At 42.8% G+C, this 17,947-nt stretch overlaps 1 protein-coding gene across 5 annotated transcripts in view; it reads left to right on the top strand.

The window, feature by feature from the left end:
- Positions 1-17,595, top strand: part of HDAC5 (histone deacetylase 5) — a 2,571,411-nt gene extending 2,553,816 nt beyond the window's left edge. For all 5 annotated transcript variants that reach the window (XM_044055165.1, XM_044055164.1, XM_044055163.1 and 2 more), the window contains one exon: positions 16,097-17,595. In XM_044055165.1, coding sequence (XP_043911100.1) covers positions 16,097-16,136 — 40 coding nt within the window. In that variant the 3' untranslated portion in view covers positions 16,137-17,595. The remainder of the gene's footprint in view (positions 1-16,096) is intronic.
- The last annotated feature ends 352 nt before the right edge of the window (positions 17,596-17,947 follow it).

Genomic DNA, 17,947 nt, shown 5'->3' with positions numbered 1-17,947 from the left:
GCCCTCTACCTTTTACATTAGACTATTGAATACATGTTTACATTTGAGTTAGTGTTGCTACTTCAAACAAACAGAGTACTAGCATCATGAATGGTACAAGAAACCTGAACAGCAGTGTCACTTGTTTTGGCTGTAGTGCCAACAGTTTTTAGATATAATTAGCCAAACTCGAATCCTGCTACCATAAAATAGTCAGATTTGCAGCTAACCCTCCAACCAGGACCCATCACTGTACCTCACTTCATCAACTTAATTGGCTAGAACTACCCAACCAGTTAACCTACAACCAATTAGTACTAACTCACTCTACCCTCCTCCACCCAGAAAAATGCCCATCTGTTAGCAATATCATCCAACCCTTCTCAAGTAGTAGGTCCCTAAAGTCATCCAATAAAACTCTCCTGAAGGTGAGTAGGTCTAACAACACATATGGTGACTCCCTATTCTCCCATAAAATTGCTAAGACTTGGAACAACAAACTTCAATAAATTCTCAGTACTGAAATCACATCCAAATTCAACCAAATGCTAAAGGAACACTTTAAACAAACATGGATATGCCCCTGTAGTAGGCCTGATTAATCTCCACATATACTTCCATAATAGTCCACCATCCCACAGAACTTTTTACTTCATCCTCCTTTCTTCTCTCCCCATCTACTATCAGTTACTATATCTACAAACACCCTCATCTATTACCTACCCATTCCTATACTCTCCTACTTATAACCTAATCCTAAATCTGAAATGATCCTCTTACCTGCTTCCATATCTGGACCATTACCCAGCATGATATTCTCCAGCGTCTGACTTTATTTCATAAAGAAACCTTATTGTATATATTGCATTTTCTGCCACGCTTTAATGTTAAATCTACAAGCTTAACCTGTAATATTTCTAAATACCAACTGTCTTTATATATCTGTGAATAATTTCCTTGTTTTACCAGATGTTCTTCGTGTTTCATTGTTGCAGTCATTACATTTGGGTTATCCTGCTGGCAGGTTGCCCTCAGTCGGCCTGAATTCCAAAGTCTTGGGTCCAGCATCGGTTGCTGTCACCTCTTCCCTGACGTCAGGGGGTATAAAAAATGCAGCCGATGCCATTTTCTTCAGTCTTTCTTGCCGCGCGGTGCCAGAAGCAGTTCACAAGTGCCGGTCGGCCGACTCCTGAGATTTTCGTGTTCGAGTTTCAGATCCGAAGTCTTCATTTAAAGCTAAGTACCCCATTGGGGAAACTTTTTTCTTGCTCCAGACCGGTGTCAGAAAAAGTTAATTATTGTATTTCTTGTGGGAAGCAAATACCTCATAAGGACTTTCATTCTTACTGTATTCCTTGCCTAGGCCCTGACCACGACATTTCTAGTTGTCGGTTTTGTGCTAGATTTAACCAATGCACTATTAAGCGTCGGTACGATTTTGCATTAAGCTATTTTGGGCGAAGATTTAATTATACATTTCGTCAGATAGCCATCCAACTACCGGAGTTCACAAAAAAGGCAAAGAAAAAGACAGGCAACCGAGGTCCAAAACCGACGACGAAGCTTCTCCTAAGCAAGTCACCGGTTCTCAGTGAGGCGCTTTCGCAGCCCCTGACGCCTGCTACTTTAGAGTCGCAGGCCGCTACTGACTCCCACATGGAGTTGGCCAGGCCGCTGGAAACTCAAGGTATTGGAGCCTCGAAGATTATTCCCTCAGATGGGTCCGGAGCCACTGAGCAGGCATCGGTTTCTGAGGGTGTATTCAGACCTAAACAATTATATATTAAACTGACTTCAAAGGCAAAGACTAAAACACCTTTAAAGGCAAAGAAACAAGTTCACCAGCCACATGGACAGGCCTCCATGCCCAAAAAACAGATGCTCAAAATGGCCGAAGACTTAATTACCTTGATCAGGGGTTCCCATCCCCCTCCTGATAAGAGGCCTAGGCAAGAGACAGACTATGAATCTTCAGATCAGGTTTCCATTTCTTCTGATTCCTCTTCTGATCAGGAATATTCTCTTCCCCCCTATGAGGATTCTGATGCTGAAGAATAAATTCCTTCAGCTTGTCCTGCTGAGGACTACTCTTTTGGGGAAACCTTGCATACCATGAGGGAACACTTCCACTGGGAGAGCCAAGATTTTTCAGAATCTAAAAAGAGGCTCTGAGATTTCCTTTTACTACCTCAACACAGGCCTCTAGCTATTCCACCTGTGTTAGACATTGTAGATGATGTGTTCTCAGAGTCTAGTCTGACCCCTGACTCCTTACCTCCAGCTCCTGTTAAGCCGGACAGATACTACAGGGTCCCTGACTCTCATAAATTTATTTTCAAAAACCCTACTACAGACCCAGAAACTATTTCTCAGGGTCCCAAAGGGGTCACGGCTTCCACTGCAAAAAACCCTACCCCCTCTGACAGGGATTCTAGGGCACTGGATAGATGGGGAAAAAAGATTTACACATCTGCTACCTTAGCTATAAGGGCCTTAAATTGCCAGTTTCATATGCTCAAATATCAGCAATATATCATGGCACTGCTTAAACAGAAAATGATGGTAAATTCTGAATGTGCAGAAAACAAAGAAATGCAGGATTCAATGCATGCAGCTGAACAAGTTGGAAAGCATACTTTGCAATGTGGTTTTGATTCTCTGGAGGCCTCCTGCAGGGCCGCTGTTACGGGTTCTGTGATTAGGAGGCATGCTTGGTTAAAGGAACAAAATCTGCCTGATCATGTTAAAGCAAAATTATTAGATGCTCCATTACAACATGATATCTTGTTTGGTGTTAAGGCAGAAGAGATGTTAAAGAAAATGGAGGACAAAGCTAAATCTATGCAAACGGTCAAGGATTTCTTACAGGTACAGCCACCTAGATTTAGCAGACACTGGACTACAAAGCATTGGTCCTTTCCAGTCTCAGGCAGACCTCAAAAGGGCAGATCACAGCCGCAAGGTTCCTACAAGTCTAAGCAATGGGGTGCTTCTACCTCCAAAGGTGGAGAAGACAAATCACAACCATATAGGAAACAGTCCCAATGACTTCCCCCTGCCTGCACCAAGCACTTGTCTTCTGGCAGCACCCTTGGGGGGAAAACTAGCACTTTTTTCTCAAAATTGGCACATTATAACCCAGGACAAATGGGTTCTAGACATAGTGTCACAAGGCTACAAGTTTCACTTCCATACCCTGCCAAGGGCAAACGGTTGGCCAGACCTGCCAAAAAATCAATGGGTAGAGGCTCAAAAACAAGTTGCAGCTCTCATGGACATGAGGGCTATTCAACAAGTGCTACAGCAAGAGCAGGGACAAGGATTTTACTCAAGACTGTTCTTGGTACCTAGAAAGGACAAAGCATGGAGACCAATACTGGACCTATCTATTCTAACCACTTTCCTGGATATATCAAAATTCAAGATGTTGACCTTGCAGCAGCTTCTGCCCATGCTGGGCAGCAAGGCTTGGCTCGTGACGTTAGACCTAAAAGAGGCATACCTGCATGTCCCAATCAGACAATCATGCAGAAGATACCACAGATTCAAGGCTGGTTCAATGCATTACCAATTCTCTGCACTGCCCTTTGGCTTATCTACTGCGCCCAGGATCTTCACAAAGTGCCTGGCACCAGTAATTGCTTACTGCAGACAAAGAGGAATACAAATATATCCTTACTTGGACAACTGCCTTATACAAGCAGAGAACAAGGACATTCTACTACAGCACCTGATGTTTGTGAAAAGACTTTTAACATGCCTAGGGTACACAATCAACAAAAAGAAATCAAAACTAGTACCCACTCAAGAGATAATATTCCTGGGTGCAAGCTTAAATACAACTGCCCAGATGGCTTATCTCACTCCAGACAAACAAAGGCAACTGACTACCTATTTCAAGGAAATGGCAACAAAGGCCCAGTTATCTGCAAGAAAAATTCTGCAGGCTTTGGGTTTCATGGCATCCTGCATCTTACTAATACCATATGCAAGACTGCATATGAGGAAAATTCAATGGTACCTAAAAAGTGTCTGGACACAACATTGCCACAGCCTGGAAACAATGATTACTCTCATTCCCTGCCTGCAACAGGAGTTTCGATGGTGGGCAAAGGCTTGCCACCAAAACAAGGGACAGCCATTCTCACTACCCCCAGCCAGGCAGAGCCTAATGACGGATGCATGAGATTATGCCTTGGGGGAACACATGGCAGGAAGTGGCATTCAGGGCACCTGGTCCATAAACCAAAAGCATCTACATATCAATCAAAAAGAGATGCTAGCTGTTCAAAATGCCCTGACAGCCTTCAAGGACCTACTCCATCCGGGACAACTACTGATAAAGACAGACAACACCACGGTCATGTGGTACATAAACAAGCAGGGGGGCACTCATTCTTACCCCCTTTGCAGACTAGCCATGGCTTTACCAAGTTCATCTGCAGGCACAATTCCTGCCAGGAAAGGAAAATACTCTGGCAGATGAACTAAGCAGAAATCTCATGGATCCCCACAAGTGGCACCTGGATCCACAAGTCTTCAGCATGATAACAAAGAAATGGGGACGCCCGGACATAGATCTATTTGCCTCCCCTCACAACAATCATCTAAAAAGATTCTGCACATGGACTTATCACAGACAAGCTTGGAAAGTGGACGCCTTATCTTTCAACTGGACAAACCTATCAGTATATGCCTTTCCTCCACTGCCTCTTCTCTCCAAGGTACTCCTAAAGGTCAGACAGGAGAAACCAAAAATGATTCTGATTGCCCCAGACTGGCCACGCCAGTATTGGTATCGAGCTTAAGGAACTTATCCCAATGCTCAGCCTGGACCTTACCTCAAATACCTCATCTACTGTCCCAGCAAAATGATCAGATTCTGCACAGCCAACTCAGGACTCTACACCTGGCAGCATGGCGGATAATGTAGCCATACAAACCACACCTCTCAGTAAAGCTGTGATGGATGTCATTTTAGAAGCCAGAAGGCCTAGTACTAGAAAATCCTATGCTGGGAAATGGAAGAGATTTTGTGCTTGGAACCAAGCTCAAGGAACTGATACAGCTGTCCCAAATATTCCTCAGATTTTGCAATACTTAACTGAGATGCTGGACAAAGGCCTATCTTTTTCATCAATTAAAATCCATGCCTCTGCCATTTCGGCTCATTACAATACAGAGCCACCACTCTTTTCTCATCCTTTATTAAGGCTGTACCTCAGAAGAACAAAACAGCTGTGCTCCTAGCAATAACTTCTGCAAGACGAGTTTCAGAGCTACAGGCTCTCATGGCTGTGGAACCTTTTATCATTTTTTATCCAGACAGGGTCTCTCTGAGAACAAACCCTACATTTATGCCTAAGGTGGTATCCAGTGTAGCCCTTAACCAAACTATTTATTTGCCAACTTTTTATCCAAATCCACAGAACAAGGGGGAGAAAATTCTGCATTCTTTGGACGTACACAGACAACTTAGATTCTACTTGGACAAAACTAAAGTTTTCAGAAAGACAGAACAATTACTAGTGACATATGCCGCAGCATCACAAGGAAAGGCTATCTCCAAGCAGACTATTTCAAAGTGAATAGGTCACTGCATTCATTTCTGCTACTCACAGCATGGTAAACCAGTGCCTAAGGGCATTAGGCCACATTCAACCAGAGCTGCAGCTACTTCTGCAGCCTTTCTCAGGGGAGTACCAACCAAAGACATTTTAGAGGCTGCTACTTGGAGTTCAGTGCATACCTTTACAAAACATTACAATCTGCCTCTTTACTCTAAATCCAGGGCAGGCTTTGCCACTGCAGTTCTGCAGGGCCTCATAGCCGCTCCTAATGCTGTTTAGCTCCAGCCCCCCCAACCATAGCTTTGGGACTCAACCCAAATGTAATGACTGCAACAGTGAAACACGAAGAACATAGTACAGTTGTGTACACTTACCATAAATGTAGATGTTCGAGTGTATTCGAGAACCAAACAGTGGACAGCTTCCACTCCTAAGGCAGGGAGTTCTAAGCCATCTCTCTATGGCAGAAACTCACAATGACTCCCTCTCCCCCCTCTGCCCTCTTTTCATTCACCAAAAACTAGGAGAAAGGCTCTCCCTCTACAAAGAGAATTGGCTTTCTGTAACAAAGGACCAATGGGTGTTAAAGATCATTTTTCAGGGATACAAATTCTCCTTCAACGAACTCCCAATTCCAAGAAGGTACCCAGACTTACCTCCAAATCAGTGGGCAGAGGCATTAAAACAAGTCCAAACTCTCATATCCCAAGGGGAAGTAGATCCTGTCCCCTCAGACCAAACAGGCAAAGGCTTTTATTCCAGACAATTTTCTTATTCCCAGAAAAAAGGGAACTTGGCGCCCCATCCTGGATCTATCCATTTTGAAAACCTTGTGGTGGTCCCCAAATTCAAAATGCTAACTAACTTTGCAGCAGCTACTACCTATGCTGACTAAAAATGCCTGGTTAGTTACCCTAGATCTAAAAGATGCCTACCTCCACATCCCCATAAGGGAATCCTCCAGGAAATTCCTTTGCTTCAGAGCAGGCTCACAAAACTTTCAGTTCTCTGCGCTACCCTTTGGCTCATCTACTGCTCCCAGGGTATTCAAGAAATGCTTAGCCCCGGTCATGGCCTTTTGCAGAAAGAAAAATATACAAATTTACCCTTATATGGATGACTGCCTCATTCAGGGAGATTGCAAAGAAAAGCTCCTCAAGGACCTCCTCTTTGTCAAAACCCTCCTAACATCCTTAGGGTATAGCATCAACGAGAAGAAATCAAAGCAAACACCCTCCAGGAGGATCATTTTCTTGGGGGCTCTGCTGGACACAGCATCCCAAATAGCATTCCTATCCTCAGAAAAACAGAGCTTCCTACCTCTCTATTTTACCCAGCTGGCTTCCAGAAGTCATCTCACTGCAAGGAAGCTCCTGCAAGCCTTGGGGTACATGGTGTCTTGCATCCTTCTAATTCCTCTGGCCAGGCTTCACATGAGAAAAATTCTTTATTACCTAAAAGAACATTTGGTGTCAGCACTCAGCCTCTAGAGACCTCTCTACCTCTAATCCCCTGCATAAGGGCCAAGTTTCTCTGGTGGGCAGGGGCCTGTGCCCAGAACAATGGTCTTCCCTTCACCCTCCACCCAACTGGGCTGACCATTACCACCAACACCTCAGACAAAGCTTGGGGTGCTCACCTACAAGGCAGGTGCACCCAATGTCTTTGGGATGCCCAGCACCTTCCCTTACACATCAACCAGAAGGAAATGATGGCTGTACAAAAGGCTCTGACATCCTTCAAACCCCATCTCAAGCCAGGTGTTCTCATGGTCAAAACAGACAACACCACAGTAATGTGGTACATCAACAAACAGGGAGGGACCCAATCTTACCCTCTGTGCAGGCTAGCCATGAACTTCTGGCTGACAGCCTCTTCCATGGGACTGCACCTGATAGCACAGCACCTACCAGGGATCAACAACACCCTGGCAGACCATTTAAGCATAAACTTACTGGACCCCCATGAATAGTAGCTCCACATAGAAATCTTTTTACAAATCACTTAGGCGTGGGACCCTCCAGAGGTGGATCTCTTTGCTTCGCATCCCAACCATCAGCTGAAACAATTATGTGCCAGGGAGTATCACCACCTAGCATGAAAGGTGGATGCCTTGACCTTCCCCTGGAACACCCTGTTTGTGTACGGATTCCCTCCTCTGCCTCTTATCCCCAAGATACTGATCAAAATAAGGGAGGAGAGACCAAAGGCCATCCTCCAGATTGGCCCAGACAACATTGGTACCCTTTACTGCGCAGCCTGACCTTACAGCCTCCCAGGCAGCTCCCCCTGATCTCAGACCTCTTAACCCGGGGGGGGGGATGCTGCACCCAGACTTGCAATTTCTCAAACTATCAGCATGGCTAATACTCTAAAGGTAAACAAGGGACCCCTGTTAAGCAAATGGGTCCTACAGATTATCACAGAGGCCAGAAGGCCCAGCAGCAGAAAATCTTATGCAAGAAAATGGAAAAGATTCTGCTCTTGGAGCCAGTCTAGAGGGGGCAGTGCCTCAGAACCTTCCATCCCTGTTATCCTGGACTACCTGTTGGAGCTACTTAATAGTGGCCTCTCCTTCTCCTCTATTAAAATACACGCATCAGCCATTTCAGCTCATTTTGATACAGAACAGCCCCTGTTTTCTCATCCTTTGATTAAACAATTCCTCAGAGGGGCTTCTGATATCAGACCTTCCTTCTTTAGAGGTCCTTGTTCATACTGTCAGCACCCAGAACTGTAGGTGTCGACTTGAATTCTCATTAGCACTATCCTGGCAGTTGTTTGATTGTAGCCTATACCCTCAGGGGTGGTCTTTTTCAGCAGTGAGATGGCTAGGTGGTACATTTTGTGTTAGCCCAAACTATTTAAAAGTAAAAGATGCAAACTGTAGAATAATTTAGAAAGGAGCTGATGGTGGTGGTGATATGTAACTTTTCATTTCGTTTGTCACATATGTGGAAGTCTTTAAAGATTGCACTTGGATTAGGTCTTGCAGAGTAGTCTGGAAAATGCTGACTAGTTATGGTGAGTTATCCTAAATCCTTGCAAGATCAGGAACTTTCAGACTTAAGCTTCAACATCTTGCAAGACTGCATCCACCTCTGTGCTGTTACTTGGGGCACTTGGCTTCCTTTTTTCATAGGATGCCCTCTACCTTTTACATTAGACTATTGAATACGTGTTTACATTTGAGTTAGTGTTGCTACTTCAAACAAACAGAGTACTAGCATCATGAATGGTACAAGAAACCTGAACAGCAGTGTCACTTGTTTTGGCTGTAGTGCCAACAGTTTTTCCTTTGCTGCTTAAGACATCAGGCATGAATGACACTAGCAAGGGGTGAGACAGCTCTGGGAAGAGTCACCATTCCTGGGCAAAATTAGTCAAAACCTTTAAGGCAAAAGCAATAGATACATTAATACATATTATTATATATACACACACACATATATATATATATATATATATATATATATATATATATATATATATATATATATATATATATATATATATAAATAAATAAATAGATATAATTAGCCAAACTCGAATCCTGCTACCATAAAATAGTCAGATTTGCAGCTAACCCTCCAACCAGGACCCATCACTGTACCTCACTTCATCAACTTAATTGGCTAGAACTACCCAACCAGTTAACCTACAACCAATTAGTACTAACTCACTCTACCCTCCTCCACCCAGAAAAATGCCCATCTGTTAGCAATATCATCCAACCCTTCTCAAGTAGTAGGTCCCTAAAGTCATCCAATAAAACTCTCCTGAAGGTGAGTAGGTCTAACAACACATATGGTGACTCCCTATTCTCCCATAAAATTGCTAAGACTTGGAACAACAAACTTCAATAAATTCTCAGTACTGAAATCACATCCAAATTCAACCAAATGCTAAAGGAACACTTTAAACAAACATGGCTATGCCCCTGTAGTAGGCCTGATTAATCTCCACATATACTTCCATAATAGTCCACCATCCCACAGAACTTTTTACTTCATCCTCCTTTCTTCTCTCCCCATCTACTATCAGTTACTATATCTACAAACACCCTCATCTATTACCTACCCATTCCTATACTCTCCTACTTATAACCTAATCCTAAATCTGAAATGATCCTCTTACCTGCTTCCATATCTGGACCATTACCCAGCATGATATTCTCCAGCGTCTGACTTTATTTCATAAAGAAACCTTATTGTATATATTGCATTTTCTGCCACGCTTTAATGTTAAATCTACAAGCTTAACCTGTAATATTTCTAAATACCAACTATCTTTATATATCTGTGAATAATTTCCTTGTTTTACCAGATGTTCTTCGTGTTTCATTGTTGCAGTCATTACATTTGGGTTATCCTGCTGGCAGGTTGCCCTCAGTCAGCCTGAATTCCAAAGTCTTGGGTCCAGCATCGGTTGCTGTCACCTCTTCCCTGACGTCAGGGGTATAAAAGATGCAGCCGATGCCATTTTCTTCAGTCTTTCTTGCCGCGCGGTGCCAGAAGCAGTTCACAAGTGCCGGTCGGCCGACTCCTGAGATTTTCGTGTTCGAGTTTCAGATCCGAAGTCTTCATTAAAAGCTAAGTACCCCATTGGGGAAACTTTTTTCTTGCTCCAGACCGGTGTCAGAAAAAGTTAATTATTGTATTTCTTGTGGGAAGCAAATACCTCATAAGGACTTTCATTCTTACTGTATTCCTTGCCTAGGCCCTGACCACGACATTTCTAGTTGTCGGTTTTGTGCTAGATTTAACCAATGCACTATTAAGCGTCGGTACGATTTTGCATTAAGCTATTTTGGGCGAAGATTTAATTATACATTTCGTCAGATAGCCATCCAACTACCGGAGTTCACAAAAAAGGCAAAGAAAAAGACAGGCAACCGAGGTCCAAAACCGACGACGAAGCTTCTCCTAAGCAAGTCACCGGTTCCCAGTGAGGCGCTTTCGCAGCCCCTGACGCCTGCTACTTTAGAGTCGCAGGCCGCTACTGACTCCCACATGGAGTTGGCCAGGCCGCTGGAAACTCAAGGTATTGGAGCCTCGAAGATTATTCCCTCAGATGGGTCCGGAGCCACTGAGCAGGCATCGGTTTCTGAGGGTGTATTCAGACCTAAACAATTATATATTAAACTGACTTCAAAGGCAAAGACTAAAACACCTTTAAAGGCAAAGAAACAAGTTCACCAGCCACATGGACAGGCCTCCATGCCCAAAAAACAGATGCTCAAAATGGCCGAAGACTTAATTACCTTGATCAGGGGTTCCCATCCCCCTCCTGATAAGAGGCCTAGGCAAGAGACAGACTATGAATCTTCAGATCAGGTTTCCATTTCTTCTGATTCCTCTTCTGATCAGGAATATTCTCTTCCCCCCTATGAGGATTCTGATGCTGAAGAATAAATTCCTTCAGCTTGTCCTGCTGAGGACTACTCTTTTGGGGAAACCTTGCATACCATGAGGGAACACTTCCACTGGGAGAGCCAAGATTTTTCAGAATCTAAGAAGAGGCTCTGAGATTTCCTTTTACTACCTCAACACAGGCCTCTAGCTATTCCACCTGTGTTAGACATTGTAGATGATGTGTTCTCAGAGTCTAGTCTGACCCCTGACTCCTTACCTCCAGCTCCTGTTAAGCCGGACAGATACTACAGGGTCCCTGACTCTCATAAATTTATTTTCAAAAACCCTACTACAGACCCAGAAACTATTTCTCAGGGTCCCAAAGGGGTCACGGCTTCCACTGCAAAAAACCCTACCCCCTCTGACAGGGATTCTAGGGCACTGGATAGATGGGGAAAAAAGATTTACACATCTGCTACCTTAGCTATAAGGGCCTTAAATTGCCAGTTTCATATGCTCAAATATCAGCAATATATCATGGCACTGCTTAAACAGAAAATGATGGTAAATTCTGAATGTGCAGAAAACAAAGAAATGCAGGATTCAATGCATGCAGCTGAACAAGTTGGAAAGCATACTTTGCAATGTGGTTTTGATTCTCTGGAGGCCTCCTGCAGGGCCGCTGTTACGGGTTCTGTGATTAGGAGGCATGCTTGGTTAAAGGAACAAAATCTGCCTGATCATGTTAAAGCAAAATTATTAGATGCTCCATTACAACATGATACCTTGTTTGGTGTTAAGGCAGAAGAGATGTTAAAGAAAATGGAGGACAAAGCTAAATCTATGCAAACGGTCAAGGATTTCTTACAGGTACAGCCACCTAGATTTAGCAGACACTGGACTACAAAGCATTGGTCCTTTCCAGTCTCAGGCAGACCTCAAAAGGGCAGATCACAGCCGCAAGGTTCCTACAAGTCTAAGCAATGGGGTGCTTCTACCTCCAAAGGTGGAGAAGACAAATCACAACCATATAGGAAACAGTCCCAATGACTTCCCCCTGCCTGCACCAAGCACTTGTCTACTGGCAGCACCCTTGGGGGGAAAACTAGCACTTTTTTCTCAAAATTGGCACATTATAACCCAGGACAAATGGGTTCTAGACATAGTGTCACAAGGCTACAAGTTTCACTTCCATACCCTGCCAAGGGCAAACGGTTGGCCAGACCTGCCAAAAAATCAATGGGTAGAGGCTCAAAAACAAGTTGCAGCTCTCATGGACATGAGGGCTATTCAACAAGTGCTACAGCAAGAGCAGGGACAAGGATTTTACTCAAGACTGTTCTTGGTACCTAGAAAGGACAAAGCATGGAGACCAATACTGGACCTATCTATTCTAACCACTTTCCTGGATATATCAAAATTCAAGATGTTGACCTTGCAGCAGCTTCTGCCCATGCTGGGCAGCAAGGCTTGGCTCGTGACGTTAGACCTAAAAGAGGCATACCTGCATGTCCCAATCAGACAATCATGCAGAAGATACCACAGATTCAAGGCTGGTTCAATGCATTACCAATTCTCTGCACTGCCCTTTGGCTTATCTACTGCGCCCAGGATCTTCACAAAGTGCCTGGCACCAGTAATTGCTTACTGCAGACAAAGAGGAATACAAATATATCCTTACTTGGACAACTGCCTTATACAAGCAGAGAACAAGGACATTCTACTACAGCACCTGATGTTTGTGAAAAGACTTTTAACATGCCTAGGGTACACAATCAACAAAAGAAATCAAAACTAGTACCCACTCAAGAGATAATATTCCTGGGTGCAAGCTTAAATACAACTGCCCAGATGGCTTATCTCACTCCAGACAAACAAAGGCAACTGACTACCTATTTCAAGGAAATGGCAACAAAGGCCCAGTTATCTGCAAGAAAAAATCTGCAGGCTTTGGGTTTCATGGCATCCTGCATCTTACTAATACCATATGCAAGACTGCATATGAGGAAAATTCAATGGTACCTAAAAAGTGTCTGGACACAACATTGCCACAGCCTGGAAACAATGATTACTCTCATTCCCTGCCTGCAACAGGAGTTTTGATGGTGGGCAAAGGCTTGCCACCAAAACAAGGGACAGCCATTCTCACTACCCCCAGCCAGGCAGAGCCTAATGACGGATGCATGAGATTATGCCTTGGGGGAACACATGGCAGGAAGAGGCATTCAGGGCACCTGGTCCATAAACCAAAAGCATCTACATATCAATCAAAAAGAGATGCTAGCTGTTCAAAATGCCCTGACAGCCTTCAAGGACCTACTCCATCCGGGACAACTACTGATAAAGACAGACAACACCACGGTCATGTGGTACATAAACAAGCAGGGGGGCACTCATTCTTACCCCCTTTGCAGACTAGCCATGGCTTTACCAAGTTCATCTGCAGGCACAATTCCTGCCAGGAAAGGAAAATACTCTGGCAGATGAACTAAGCAGAAATCTCATGGATCCCCACAAGTGGCACCTGGATCCACAAGTCTTCAGCATGATAACAAAGAAATGGGGACGCCCGGACATAGATCTATTTGCCTCCCCTCACAACAATCATCTAAAAAGATTCTGCACATGGACTTATCACAGACAAGCTTGGAAAGTGGACGCCTTATCTTTCAACTGGACAAACCTATCAGTATATGCCTTTCCTCCACTGCCTCTTCTCTCCAAGGTACTCCTAAAGGTCAGACAGGAGAAACCAAAAATGATTCTGATTGCCCCAGACTGGCCACGCCAGTATTGGTATCCGAGCTTAAGGAACTTATCCCAATGCTCAGCCTGGACCTTACCTCAAATACCTCATCTACTGTCCCAGCAAAATGATCAGATTCTGCACAGCCAACTCAGGACTCTACACCTGGCAGCATGGCGGATAATGTAGCCATACAAACCACACCTCTCAGTAAAGCTGTGATGGATGTCATTTTAGAAGCCAGAAGGCCTAGTACTAGAAAATCCTATGCTGGGAAATGGAAGAGATTTTGTGCTTGGAACCAAGCTCAAGGAACTGATACAGCTGTCCCAAATATTCCTCAGATTTTGCAATACTTAACTGAGATGCTGGACAAAGGCCTATCTTTTTCATCAATTAAAATCCATGCCTCTGCCATTTCGGCTCATTACAATACAGAGCCACCACTCTTTTCTCATCCTTTATTAAGGCTGTACCTCAGAAGAGCAAAACAGCTGTGCTCCTAGCAATAACTTCTGCAAGACGAGTTTCAGAGCTACAGGCTCTCATGGCTGTGGAACCTTTTATCATTTTTTATCCAGACAGGGTCTCTCTGAGAACAAACCCTACATTTATGCCTAAGGTGGTATCCAGTGTAGCCCTTAACCAAACTATTTATTTGCCAACTTTTTATCCAAATCCACAGAACAAGGGGGAGAAAATTCTGCATTCTTTGGACGTACACAGACAACTTAGATTCTACTTGGACAAAACTAAAGTTTTCAGAAAGACAGAACAATTACTAGTGACATATGCCGCAGCATCACAAGGAAAGGCTATCTCCAAGCAGACTATTTCAAAGTGAATAGGTCACTGCATTCATTTCTGCTACTCACAGCATGGCAAACCAGTGCCTAAGGGCATTAGGCCACATTCAACCAGAGCTGCAGCTACTTCTGCAGCCTTTCTCAGGGGAGTACCAACCAAAGACATTTTAGAGGCTGCTACTTGGAGTTCAGTGCATACCTTTACAAAACATTACAATCTGCCTCTTTACTCTAAATCCAGGGCAGGCTTTGCCACTGCAGTTCTGCAGGGCCTCATAGCCGCTCCTAATGCTGTTTAGCTCCAGCCCCCCAACCATAGCTTTGGGACTCAACCCAAATGTAATGACTGCAACAGTGAAACACGAAGAACATAGTACAGTTGTGTACACTTACCATAAATGTAGATGTTCGAGTGTATTCACTGTTGCAGTCCAGGTTACCCACCCGCCATCCCCCTTACTTTTGCTGGGACTTAACTTTCCTTCTCTAATCTATACAACCTAGGTGGTGTATTTGCTTATATCTGAAGGTAAAGCTTATTTTGGTGCATGTATGTTTTATTTACATATTTTTAGCCTACCCTTTTGGGGGTACCTGACATCTGGGGCAAGAAAAACTGAAGAAAATGGCGTCGGCTGCATCTTTTATACCCCTGATGACCTGACATCAGGGAAGAGGCGACAGCAACTGACGCAGGACCCAAGACTTTGGAATTCAGGCCGACTGAGGGCAACCTGCCAGCAGGATAACCCAAATGTAATGATATATGGTAAGTGTACACAACTGTACTTTCCATATATCTGACTGTAAGCAGTGCACAAGCCTTGTTATGTCTGTGAACAGTTACCCTGAAGTACTACTACCATGTATATGACTGTAAACTGTGTGCAACCCTAGCCACTGTATATCATTATATGCCTGTTAAAAATTACCTAGATATACGTGTCCTGTATATGATGGTGTTCACCAGTGAAGCCTTGCTAGTATTAGTAATTGTTTAATAGTTGTTACATGTTTGTTTGTCAACACTTGTGAAGCTGTGTACACTTTGTAACTGTGGGGCTTTTCTCCCTGGGCCTCCACTGAAAACGGGTCTGCTTAGACCCAGTCAGACTTTCCTGGGAAACAAACAAACAAATAAATAAATATATGCCAGCCGTCTCATGGCAAAGTATTTTTTTGCAGTGGTGAGGCTTCCACAGTAACTTGTTGACTACTGCTGGCTGCTGTAAAGTAAGGGTGGATGGCTGACCTTTAACCACACCTATTGGCCCCCTTCACTTTATCTTGAGTAGGATGAAATGTGTAGCCTGAATGCTTATCATCTAAGAAAGAAAACATTACTTCATATTCAGGCAATACATTTTCTTTATTCAGCTTCACACTTTGTATTTTAATCCCAAACTATGCCCAGGAGACTTATCAAGACATTAGCTTATATGAAATATTTTTTTATGTTGTAACCTGGTGCAGTTGTAGTGAGTTGTTACTCATTTACATTGGATTTATGAATGCAGTGTATCTTGCTTTTAAATTTTACCTAATTATCCTTTTCAGACATGTAATCAGTGTTTCTGTTTTATTTTTCCTTAAACTTTCAATATTTATTTGTCCTCTCTTTTCCCCGGGTTGTTCTTGTAGGCAAACAGATGAACCAATGGAAGAGGAGCCAGTCTTGTAAAGTGCCAACACTCACCATGCATCCTTCACTGCTGCATTGTGGTTTTGTCCTTGTGAATTTTATTTTACCAAAATGGAGTTTGAAACGTGGTGTTTTCCTGTGTCTGCTTTTGAAAAGAAAAAGGTTGTATCAACAATTTTTTTTCAAAAAAATAAAAATTAAAAAGGAAAATGCAAAACAAACTGTGTCGACCAAAGGAGGGACCTGAACTGCATCAGTGGCCGACATTATAAAGCATGAAAACCTGGACAGTGTTGTGAAGGTTCTGGCCTGGCGAGTCTTGGTAACCAACAGATGCTGTACGGAGGATTCTAAAATGGCCAGTCTCCATGGCAGAGAGGACCATAGGCATTCTTCTGAAAGTTTTGACATGGCCTGGTTCTATAGCCAGCAGAAATCTGGATGCCATTCTGATGGTTCTGACTCAACCCAGTTCATGGTAGACAGAAGCCTGGATGGAAAAGGAATGTTTCTGATTAGACCTGACTAAGTCAGTGACTAAACGGAAGCATGAAGATTGTACTGAAAGATGAATTTTCATGTCTCTTGAGAGATAAAATGCTTTAAAGGAGTTTTCTCCAATTAAACAGAATGGGATATTTGCAATTTTTCTCTAGTAGCCTGGGTGTGACCCAAACTTTCTGGTCTCCAAGGTACATGTAATCCTTCATATGTTATTGAAGTTGTTCTCCAGGATGTCTGACGAGGAACTTTTTTGTGCCTTTGAAAGTGTGTGCTGTTTGTTTTGAAATGCCTTAATTTCTGTGCGGTTTTGACATTGGTTGAGTAATTATAAGCGACATTTACCACGTGTTCGCCACAACCAGAAACCCAGAAAGCATAGACTTTATCCCCCAGCACATCACCCTTGTTATGTAACTATTCTGAAAAAAAATGTGTATCATATATGTTAATGACCAAAATGTTTGTTAATGTTTTTTTTTTTCTTTTCAGAAGTCTTTTGTGTTGTTCCTTTTTTTTCCTGTAAATAGGTGGTTAATGGTGTTGTTAGTGGATCCTCATGTCAGAGACACCTGGGCTTATCCCTTTCCTTTCTGTTACTTCATTAGACTTTTTTTCAAGTATTAGATCAAAAGGTATATAATTTTAATACAGATGTATTATTTAACAGTCCTATTTTTATGTTTGTTTGTGTTTTTTTAAAGAAACTACAGCACACTTTGTTTTAAATGGGGGTCAGAAGCTACAATCTTGTTATGTTTTTATATCACTGCATTGCTGGACTTCAGTGGTAGGAAAAGGGGCACTGCTATTTGGTCCGTTTTTCAGACTGCATATTTTATGGTTAAGGTTTTAACCAGCCAGCCATAAGTTGCAGATGCTTTTGTCATTATATATAAAGAAACATTTCCAGTTTTTTATAATATTCTGAGCACAATATTAAATAGAAATATATGAAGTCTATGTTGTAACTTATCATTAAAAATTACAAAGAAAATTGTTTCCATTGTGCTTTTTTCCCCCACTTTGAAGCTTTATTAAAATTGGTGCATCTGTGATGTAATGCAGGTTGCATGAATTGGAACATGTAAAATGCCTAGAGATTTACTTCTGTTTTATTGCAGCATAGGAGAAAAATGTACTGCTTTATATTTTAAACACACTTTTTTAGGTTTTCCTACCAAACAATCAGTGTGATACATCAAAGACTTTTAGGCAAATGAAGAAAAGATAACTCGATTCTTTTGTATTTATACTTAGCATTTACACAGTTATAGTCAGTCATAACATGAACTGCAGGGTATAAAGATATAATGTATTAAAAATCTCTTAACATTTGTGATTTTCAT

This window comes from Protopterus annectens, chromosome 13.part0 (assembly GCF_019279795.1).
Source record: "Protopterus annectens isolate FY-2018-M chromosome 13.part0, PAN1.0, whole genome shotgun sequence".
Lineage (NCBI taxonomy): Eukaryota > Metazoa > Chordata > Ceratodontiformes > Protopteridae > Protopterus > Protopterus annectens.
Note: the sequence above shows the minus strand (reverse complement) of the source record. Positions and strands in the feature narration are given on the sequence as shown.